At 34.4% G+C, this 11,332-nt stretch overlaps 1 protein-coding gene across 1 annotated transcript in view; it reads left to right on the top strand.

Annotated features, from left to right (window-relative positions):
• The window catches only part of LOC149771043 (glutamate receptor ionotropic, kainate 3-like), a 122,978-nt gene extending 118,781 nt beyond the window's left edge, over positions 1-4,197 (top strand). Inside the window, exon 13 of the mRNA XM_089948888.1 lies at positions 2,532-4,197. Within this exon, the coding sequence (XP_089805014.1) occupies positions 2,532-2,838 (307 nt within the window). The 3' untranslated portion in view covers positions 2,839-4,197. The remainder of the gene's footprint in view (positions 1-2,531) is intronic.
• The last annotated feature ends 7,135 nt before the right edge of the window (positions 4,198-11,332 follow it).

Below are 11,332 nucleotides of genomic sequence, written 5' to 3'. Positions count from 1 at the left end.
TGTTTTGTCTATCAAGACTGTTCAGAATCAGCCTACAATCCTCCGGTGTGTGTGTGTGTGTGTGTGTGTGAGAGAGAGAGAGAGAGTAAAATATTTTAGTGAGAATTTCCAACCAGAAACTTAACTATACAACATTATTAACATCATTCACCATTTATACTGCATGGTCTTTCATTTTATTTTATTCATACAAGAGGTGAAAAAATTAACGAAAACTTAAATAGAACATACACTTGCAATCTTCTTTCTCCGACTGCCGTCTATCGTACGATTCAATGAATAAAAGTAGAGGAAATCACAATAAATACCATTAAAATTAAGTATATATATATATATATATATATATATATATATATATATATATATATATATATATATACAGAGAGAGAGAGAGAGAGAGAGAGAGAGACAGACAGACAGACAGAGATAGATAGATAGATAGATAGATAGATAGATAAAATCATCTGTGCAGGTACAATAATGGGTGTATTACAGTATTGTTTTCTTTCATTAGTAATCATCACGTTTGAAACTCCTTAATAGTAATGCACTTAGTAGAATTGTAACAATATCCCGTACATCGTACGGTAATGTTGCACTAATCGTTCTTGTAGCCTCCAGGATCATTCGCAATTGATACACTTTCCAATGTGATTGGCATCTCTGTTTATTGTAGCGATTTTGACACTAACTACACATTATAGTGTTGTAAATCGCTTAGTTCCAAATAGCAATTTTTCAAATCATTTATGTTTATTAGGATCAGCGTACAGTTTAACACCGTACCGTACTGTTCTCAGCGTTCCCAATGCCCACCAGTAACAAATGTTCAAATAATTTCTCTGCTAACTTGTCAGTGTACCATTTCGTTCCATGCCTTACTGTTCCAAGCTTTCTTCCATACCGTTTCCTATGTTGCAATAAATGTTACGAGTAGGCCTACTGTTACATATTAAAAAGCCACTTGTTTCTTACAATGCTTTCTACATTTGTTACTCTATCTAAAAGTTTCATTGGCTGCTTCGTCATGATCGCTAGGTTTTGGTAAATATTTTTTATTTTCGTTCCAGCTTTTCTCGAACAAGTTAAAGTTCATTATCATACAATTAAAGATCATGTCTACCATTTACAAGATTGCCTTTGACGTCACTACACAACGAGTCAGGCCTCTTTGACCGTCTCTAAACTATACTGAATTTAATTAAACAGCTATTAATTGATTAATTATGGAACAAAATAAAATTATAATTTCTAAATAGGGTTGTCATTAGTTGAGGACTCTAATGCAACCAAGTTTAGGATAATGGAATCCAAGCATTGCTAAGGGTACTTAGCATGGCAAATTGTCGATATGAAATGAAATAATTTGATGATTAATGTGAACATTTTCAGCAAAGATAAAGACTGGCTAATGTTTAATAAGAAAAACACATGCTAGAGATGTAGTGTGTGTAATGTATCAACAATTTCTTTCTATATATCCTCTAATTTCTCTAAGGCAGAGTCCTTCTCTGACCTTTGAAATGAAACAGTTTATGTTCATTCAACATGTTCACTTAATTAATATAAACATTTCCTGTTGCAATACCTGTTTAACTGACGAACCTACAGAAAAAATGAATAAATGTAGAGGTACATTAAATAAAAATGCCCAACATGTGTCCCCAGGATAGGTCAGGCATATGTTTAATGCTTTTTATTTTATTGTAGGAGATGATAACTTATTTAAATAATCTGATTTCGTTCAAGAGTTACCAGTCTTCATCTGACTTCAGTGGATGTTTCGTTTGTTCCTTTGCGTTCTCATACGTCAGTCATTAATATCTACAACTGTGACAATGTTCCCTTCAAAAGAGATTACAAATAATTTGCTTTTATGTCTAGAGTGTAAGTACTATTATGTAGTATTGTCAGTGTGTGTGTGTGTGTGTGTGTGTGTGTGTGTAAACTCGTGTTTGTTACACAATGATATATGTAACCTTCATTTCACACCAAAATTAAAACTTTAATAACCGTTTCATTATAGTTAATGACTTTTGGCGGGGAAAGGGTATTCATTATATGAGTGGTAATGTGGATGTTCCTTCAGTCAGCATCTAAGGAGATAATGTGGATGTTCGTTCAGTCGGCATCAGTGGTAATTGGGTAATATATTCAGCATATCAATTAAATCTAGAAATTACACAGGTGAGACATGACGGGATAACAGACTTATGATAGCAATATTAATTCCCGTATTAATATTCCCATGTGTTCTTGTCAGCCAAAATCGCACCTTACTGACACGTAATTAAAGCGTCTGTCTGTAACGGATGTCAGAATCTGTTTAAAAAGGAGAAGAGGTCCAAAGTCTTCACTGCACCCCTGCCATTTTAACATGACTGCCCATCATAGCCTAACACCTCAGTTGAATACTTGAAGAACTTAATATAACCTTATCCCGATTTCTTTATTTCTGACCAATGCAATGGCACACAAGTTTTACAATGGTAATAATGTTACAATTGTTTATATTTTAATCATTATTTTAGGATACTGTCCATACATGAAAGTGGCTTACTTCAGATTTGGAAACGGAGATGGTGGCCTAAATCAAGCATATGTCCCACAGAACTCTCCACGGTTGCAAGACCTATTCGAGTGGTTGATGTTCAAAGTGCTTTTTATCTGGCCGTTATTGGGATTGTATTTGCTACTTTGGTGTTTGTGGTAGAACTGTGTGCTCATTTCTACAAGAAAAGGAAAGCAAGGAATATGTCAAACTTGGATGGTGACGTGTTTCCAAGACAAACCTTACAAACAGTACTTGAGATGACTCTTAATGACAAGGAAATTTAAAGTAGCTGCTACAGATTATAGATAAACTGTCCGAGTGAAAGGTAGAGCAAGAAAATAGTCGGCACATTTATTATATTTTCCAGAATTAAGTCGATTTTTGTGTATTTTATCTCATAGGTACCTATATTTGATATTTTATTTAAATAACAAAATGTGCATTTAAATTTCAGCAAGTATGAAAAACTATTTGTTTCGAAATCATGTCGTGAAAATGCTTTAGTATATGAGGTTGTTCTACACAATACTAAAATGTTCGAAGAATGTCTACTACATGTGTCAGATATCTCTCCATACCTTTTACTAATCACTGTCTGTTTCATAACTTTCATAGTATATGCACCGTGTCTATAAAATACTGAATGTGTATGTTTGACGCACTTATTTGTTTTTCGTAACTTACGTTATATAACATACAGTGTTTCTTTACATTAAGGATAACAGCATATTTGGCTCCATACATTGATATTTTCTATTCTTCCTTCAACAACCCCTTTGAGAAATTATTTAATTATAGTTCACGTTGCATTCAACATAGTTAAAGGCACACATCCTAATAATGACGTATGATTATTGTTGCATCGTTTAATTGGCAGCTACTTATGAAGGACACCAAGGTATCATATGATAACCGGATCTAACCAAACAGATCTATTGATGGGGGATTGAAGGAATTAAAAGTAAACATGGGCTTTCTTAATACAGCACGTGTCTGAGAAAAGATAAATGATGACATTTTGCCAAAATAGCTGACGTGATTGGAATAAATTTGTATATGCCCTATGTAGTAAAATTTCTTATATTTGTTTAAAAATCAAAGAATTTACAAAAAGACATGTAATGTTAAATTCATTTTTGCAGTTTTACCTCTGGAACTGCTATCCATAATCAATTGTTCATCTCCACTATCGGCTTTATTTTACATTGTAATCCACATGTGCGATGCAGCTGCAATAGTTTGGGGATGGGTGGTGGAAGAAAGAGAATACACCCCATACATACAATTGATGCAGGAACAAATTGAAATTAATATCTAAATCAGCTTGTGTTCATCTCTGCTAGCAAATGTATATAGATTATGTTTGGAATCGCAGAACAAGATAAATGAAAGCTAGTCAGCTTTCTCTTTAATTATCAATATCATATTTCATTTGTAAGTGATTCGCTTTATGAAGCGCAGTTTTTGAGGTCTGTCATCGTGCAATATGATAGATGTGTCGTGTAAATCCTCTGCAACTGATGGAATATTAACTGAACATTGAAAAATATTGGATCCGAGGTTATGTGGCTGAACATGTCCCATAATACGCCACATGACTGAGTGCCTAATATTTTATTACATATTTAGTCGACAAATTTCGTATAATATGCTTACAAAGAAGCAATCTGTTATGTTATTGGAATAAACAAATTGAACAAAACTAAAATATATTTCAACGCTTTATTTGAACATTTTACACATAGTTCGACTATACATTTCAATCTGAACCTCGCGCAATAATACACGCACACGCTGCTTTACTTCTATGGACAGCCAGCGTACATGGCGTGTGACACTGCTTTACTTGTATGGATAGCCAGCGTACATGGTGTGTAACACTGCTTTACTTGTATGGAGAGCCAGTGTACATGGTGTATAACATTGCTTTACTTCTATGGAGAAGCAGCGTACATGGTGTGTAACACTGATTTAATACTATGGAGAGCCAGCGTACATGGTATGCAACACTGATTTACTACTATGGAGAGCCAGCGTACATGGTGTGTAGAATTACTTTACTTATATGGAGAGCCAGCGTACATGGTGTGATTCCCTTTCAGTACTGACCTAAACTAAGTTTATTATAAACGATGGAATGACCTGGAGCCATAGAAACACAACGAAATATTGAAACTATGAAATAAAAACAGACGTAGTACATCAATGACAATTGAACAATACAGAAAACGTAGTCTAAGGTTACAGTGCTCGTTGTGATTGTCACAATGCTCTTGTCATGGTGTAGAGTAAACATGACAATACAGTGTGCATCATGGTTGTTGCCATGGTAAAGTGCTCAATCAGGCTTGGGCAATACCTCACTAAACAGGATTTATATTAATTTTGCAATCGCCTGTGTTTTATTAATTCCAAGTTAAGGATAAACTGCACTGTTTACGTGATTGGGACATTGTTTCGCTCATTAACTGATACATTTTATAAATGGTCAGTGTGATTCTCTCTCTCCCTCTCTCTCTCTCTCTCCTTTTCATAGCACCAAGGATCGATCACTATGCTGTCAATTTTCAATATATTTTCTATAAATCATGTTTATTTGCTATTACTTCCTGCAATGTAAATCTGTTCATATCTCTTTAATTTACATGACAGATCATTTTATTTGGCTGAGAGCTAGATCTTCTGATTCGACAACACTAGTAGAAAAAGGTAGAAATGGTTACAGTCTTTGTCGGCATCTGATTATTAAAGTTATCATCGATAATTTAATTTCGCTGTCGCCAGAAGTAGTTCATCAAACGCATACAGATACCTACCATATAAAGCAACAGTGAATAGATGTACTTAATACCGATGGGTATTGATATGTAGCAATAGCGTTAAACTAGCGTCAGTATTTAGAAAATATATTAATAATATAAAATATCGACTGCTTTTCAGGGAATATAAGTAAATATTTGAAGAGTGGCTTTAAAATTGCCCACAGAGTCTATATCGAAAGCAATTACAAAACAGAGACAAACATGACAATGATAAGCTCACAAACGAACGTGTTGAGTTTAAGAACCTTTGGTTATCAATTGCTTCGCTTAATGTTACGTTTCTATATTAATTGCTTTGCTTACTGTTTTGTTCAGTCCCGCTTCCTATGTCGCACCAAATTTTAGAAGTTTTGTAGCTTATTCTGAAGTCTGGAATGTTTACATTGCATTGTAGAGGTTCACATATTCTAAAGACACTTGTTTGTACATCTAATACATTTTAACTGCTTCGGATGTTTCGTTTTCTGCACATGTGTCAAACTCCTTCCAAAGTACAATCATTAGTTTGGTCCTACTAGATATGATGTAATTGCCTCGACACAACTGCTAGGATACTAATATTAGTCATAGTGTAAATTGACTTAGTTACATACACTGCACAAAATGGATGCAATCGCTCAGATATATACATTATATCTCAGTCCACATAAGAAGACGGAAAATTGTTATCTGCAACATCATTAAAGTTTCACTTTGTCATGTAGAATCACGTAAACTTGGTCACGTGATTGTATCCCTGCATTTTGTACTGATAATCCATTGATACGAATAGACTATGATCAATTGGCCCTTAACGTTGTAGACGCAATATTTTGGAATATTACAACACAAAGTACAATATACATATAGACTATACACTTTTAACTTGTAACTTTGTTAAAAACTTTTAAATATAAATGTTTCAACTATTCCTTTCACATTACCTATCGTCTACTGCCACGCAATAAGAACACATCTGTATTTAATGCAGTGAGGGAATATATACACAAAAGTATGCCCAGATGTATCCTCACGCGCCTTTACATTCCAATATCAACATTGCGTAATTTAAGCTGTCAAAAGCATACTCTCAGGACAACATACAAAACATATACATCAGCACGAATAGTTTAAGATAGAAATAGCCTACCTAATCACAATTCCTAATTAAATTGCTTTGGAGCGAAAACGTTCTTCCTGCCTCTAGGTTTTTTTCAACAATGCCAGTTTCTCATAGATGCATTTAAAAACATTCCACGACATTAACTAGTCCTCAAAAACTGACAGATATATGCATCGTGGACATAAAGCCTAGATTCGAGGCGAGTAATGCAACAAAGAATCATATTTGCTGAAGAAGTCAGTTTTCTCGACATTCAGTTATACCCCTTGTTTTCTATATGTTTTGTAAATATGTCGTTTGCGTGGTTTATTCTGTGGTCCAGTGAAATTTGTAAACTCCAGAAATTCCTTATGTTTTAATGTACTCCACTACCGATTGTCTGACCGGTTGGAGAGAAATCTAGATTGTTGAAAATAGCCACTTCTGTCACTTTACAACTTTCTCACAGATCCGTGAGAAACTTTCTACGAGGTCTCGATATTACATAGTCCTGATGAAAAAGGTCACTTCGCCTATGGAGCAAAACAATTATTGACAAAGAGATAAGGGTTTTCTGGTCTTTGTGGCGCAATCAATTAGCGCGTTCGGCTGTTAACCGAACGGTGGGTGGTTCTAGCCCACCCAGGGACGTTGGATATTATTTTGCACTTCATATGCCGTATGTGTATCGTTTATCCATTATATTCGTGGACAAAGAGCAAGCATAAAAACGAAACATATGTGATGAACATATGTCTCTTGCATCAATGTAACACGGTTCAATAAACAAAATAAAGCATTATTGCTTTAAAAAAGATCAGAATAGAAATGTTCTTCCTGCAATGTTCAAGCTATGTAACATAAGTCTCTCTGACTTTCAAAGGTGGAAAAAAGAGACAACCATTTGTACTTTTAATTACATTATCAGTGCGTGAGTGTATTATTGTAAATCGGGTTTATTGGTTGAAATTAACTCAGATAATGAAACATCACTTCATAGTTTTAGCAAGTGTCTTCAAATATTAACATATGTTGATTCTTCGAAGAAACTCAAAATTAGATCCAGCATGCAGGGATCCCCATGACTTCCAATGCATTGCAGTTAGATGTTTAAATCACGACAACTTGTTTTATAAACCTTTGAACTCTTCTTCTAGAACAAACGTTTTATTTAAAACCTGCATTATTTGAGAACACGGTTTTCCTTCCGTTCCAATTCATAAATGGATTATGATCTCGGTTTAAGTCGTAACATCAACAGGGAAATAAAGAGCAAACACGTTTATATTCTTACACACAATAGCATTACAATTTTAGAAAACAACGTCGATGGATATTATTTTTCATCTCATATGTCGTCTGTGCATCGTTTGTCCAGCATATTCATGTAAACGGAGCAAGGATGAAAAGGGAAAATATCTGATGACTATATTTTTGTTGCATTGATCTAGATTTGCTGAACAAACAATATAAATCACTATCTTCATAAATAAGCTCAGAATAGAACAGTTCCTCCTACTACGTTGAAGATATTTGACATAATTTTTTCCCGACTTGGTAGGTGGTATAAGAGACAATGAGCTGAATTATACTAATAGTGTGTGAGAATATTATTGTAAATCGGATTTGTTACTTCACATTAACTTGGATTTTTTTAACATCACTTCATAAATAAAGTCCTTCATATATGAAAGTGATGATTTTTCGAAGGAAATCAAAATTAGTTGCAGCAGGCAACAATCCACATGACACCCAGTGCATTACATTTAGATGTTTAAATGAAAACAACATGCCTTATAAACCACTGAACTCGTCTTCTGGAACGATCATGTAATTTAGATATCTGTATTGTTTCACAACATACATATGCACACACAAAATTCCAATGCTTAAACAAACGAGGACATACATAAGTGTTTAAATGGTTCATTATCGTACAGGGGAAGTTAGGAATAATTCACAATTCAAAATGTTTAAGCATAACTTGCATCGCAAATTAAAAAGAAAATGGAATGGCTTGGACTTATTAACTTGAAAGTAATATTATAGTTCTTCTATCCATTTCAAGTTCACAGTCTGCAATGATAGGTTTCAAAAACACGACATAGACTTGTAGCACTCGGTTCATGCAATGTATGATCAGAGCGACAAGCAATCAACAAATTGTAGATATTTTAACGAAAGTGCAGCGCATTTATAAATTTTCTTGTTCTTTTGCATTTCGCGGAATATCACTGTATACTTCAATAAAACTTCTCTAGGTCAATCATACCAACGTTTCAAATCGTTTTTCTAATATATTAATTATGAGGATTTTGATTTCAGATTCCATGTTAAATAATTCTCGATTCAGTGTGAAGTTTGATCTTTCAGGAAACTATGAACCTTCATCGCTCTCCTGTTCTTATGTGTAAATAAATAGACAGATAGATCTTCCGACCACAGCTGTTTGGACTTGAAATATTTCATTCACATTAACTTGAGACTAAGCAGTAAGGCGGCATCTGTACAGTGGGGATATAGAATTATTTAAGTTTGAGCACACCGAATATCACCAACCAATACATTTAAATATGATTAGTACACACTTTCAGCCGTCAAATGTACAAAAAGCATATGCATAAAAGCCCACACAGCGACGATAAATTGTCATTGTATCTTTTGCCCAGCATATTCGTGGACAAGGAGCAAGAATAAAAAAGGAAATATATTTGACGAAGACATTTTTCTTGCATTGATGTAGTACATTAAATAAACAAAAATAATCATTATTTTCTTAAATAAGTTCAGAATAAGATTGTTTTTCCATCAGTGTTGAAGACATCTTATATAATTCTTTCCTATTTTTGGTAGGTAGAAAAAGAGACGATCCGATGTACTTTTAATTACATTTGAATTACGTTATCAGTATGCTGAGTTTAGCATTAATAATACGAGTTATTCTTACGAATTAACTCCGATTCTTCTAATTCACTTCTTAAACAATGTACTTTATATATGAAAGTGATGATTCTTTGAAGAAATTCAGAATTAGTTCCAGCATGCATGGATCCTCATGACATCCAATGCATTATAGTTGGATGTTTAAATGACGACAACCTGCTTTCTAAACTGTTGAACTCTTCTTCTAGAACAAGCGTTTTATTTATCTGTATTATTTGACTACACAGTTATCTAAATATTTATATTGATCACGGGATTTTCATTTCAACGTCTACTATTTTCACAATACATTATATTTTCCAGAATTCAATCAAGGCTGAAGGGTACTAATATCAGATTCAAGGTTATATACGTTATTTCCAAACACTGCCCAAAATGAATGATATCGCTCAAACATATGTATTCTTGTCTCATGGATAATTGCAATGCCAGTAGCTGGTAAAGAAAAGTAACATTTCCAATGGTCAGAATGTTACGACGTGATCAAAATGAATTGTGTTTATTTCTGTATGAACTGTAGGGAGAACTACTTTTCTAAGAATACCCACTGATATAAATAGATTAACGTGTACAGAATAAGATAAACACTGCCAGTTAAGGCAGACACGAAGTAAGCTTAAACGGCAAAGAACATTGTAACAATTTTAAAAACGTAATTAAATAAATTTGGCTTCCATTGGTTAAAGGACTGGTATTATGATGACCTTATTACATTAGCAGCATTTTAACCTCTCTCTATGGATTTCTTACGTACAATCCTGGTGAAGAGTCCACTTAAGTCATGTGAACTTGATCCAATTCCAGCATCACTGCTGATTGAGTGCTTAGATCCATTATTGCCTTCCCTAACTGATGTTATTAATACCTCTCTCACATCCGGGGAATTCCCATCATTTTTCACAACTGCCATTGTAAAGCCTCTGCTGAAGAAACCAACACTAGACCATGGCGATTTAAAGAACTACCGCCCAGTTTCTAATCTCTCATTCATATCACAAATCTTAGAAAAGGTTGTTCTATCCCAGCTTGTATCTCATCTGAATTCAAACAGTCTCTTTAGCAATGTACATTCTGCACAACCCCCTTGTCACAGTACTGAAACAACTCTTCTAAAAGTAGTTAATGACATTCTCTCTGCGTTGAATAGCGGAAAGATTACAGTCCTCACCATCCTTGATTTGTCTGCAGCATTTGACACAGTATACCATGATATATTACTTCACCGTCTCCATCATGTATTTGGCATTCATGATACCGCCTCACTGTGGTTCAAGTCCTACCTTGTCAACAGGACACAAATTGTGTCTGCAAATGGAATACACTCCAGCCCAGTTAATATATGGTGTGGTGTTCCACAGGGGTCTGTTTTGGCCTGTTCTCTTCATTCTATACACTCAGCCGCTCTCAAGTGTCATAGATCATCATCCAGTGTCTCACCAATTGTACGCTGATGACACCCAAATATACAAGATTTTAATTTGTAACGTGTATTGACAACGTTCCACTATAAATATTCCTTTCATGATACCTTCAGACTATCGCCAAACAACAGGAAGTCTTTTCTACTGACTACAGTCAGAGCATAGATACATACAAGTATGGCCAGATATAATATCACACACCATTACATTCCAAGATAATCATGACGCAATTTATGCCGTCCAAACGATACCCTCAGGATAATATACAAGACGTATACATAAGAACGAATCATATGAGATAAATATAGCCAATGCAAATATAAATCCTTTTTCATTATGCTTTGGAGCAAAATCTTTGTTTCTGATGCTAGACTCCTCCAACCCAGTTTCCATTTCTCATAGTTTCATTTAGAAATATTCAACGACGGCTCAACATTACCTAAACCGGAAGATATTGGTTATATCGAGTATAGAACCCAACAAGTACTGACCAAGCGTTGATTATTTTCAA

Source organism: Sinohyriopsis cumingii, unplaced genomic scaffold, assembly GCF_028554795.1.
Source record: "Sinohyriopsis cumingii isolate HCF-2022 unplaced genomic scaffold, ASM2855479v2 utg002136l, whole genome shotgun sequence".
NCBI lineage: Eukaryota > Metazoa > Mollusca > Bivalvia > Unionida > Unionidae > Sinohyriopsis > Sinohyriopsis cumingii.
Note: the sequence above shows the minus strand (reverse complement) of the source record. Positions and strands in the feature narration are given on the sequence as shown.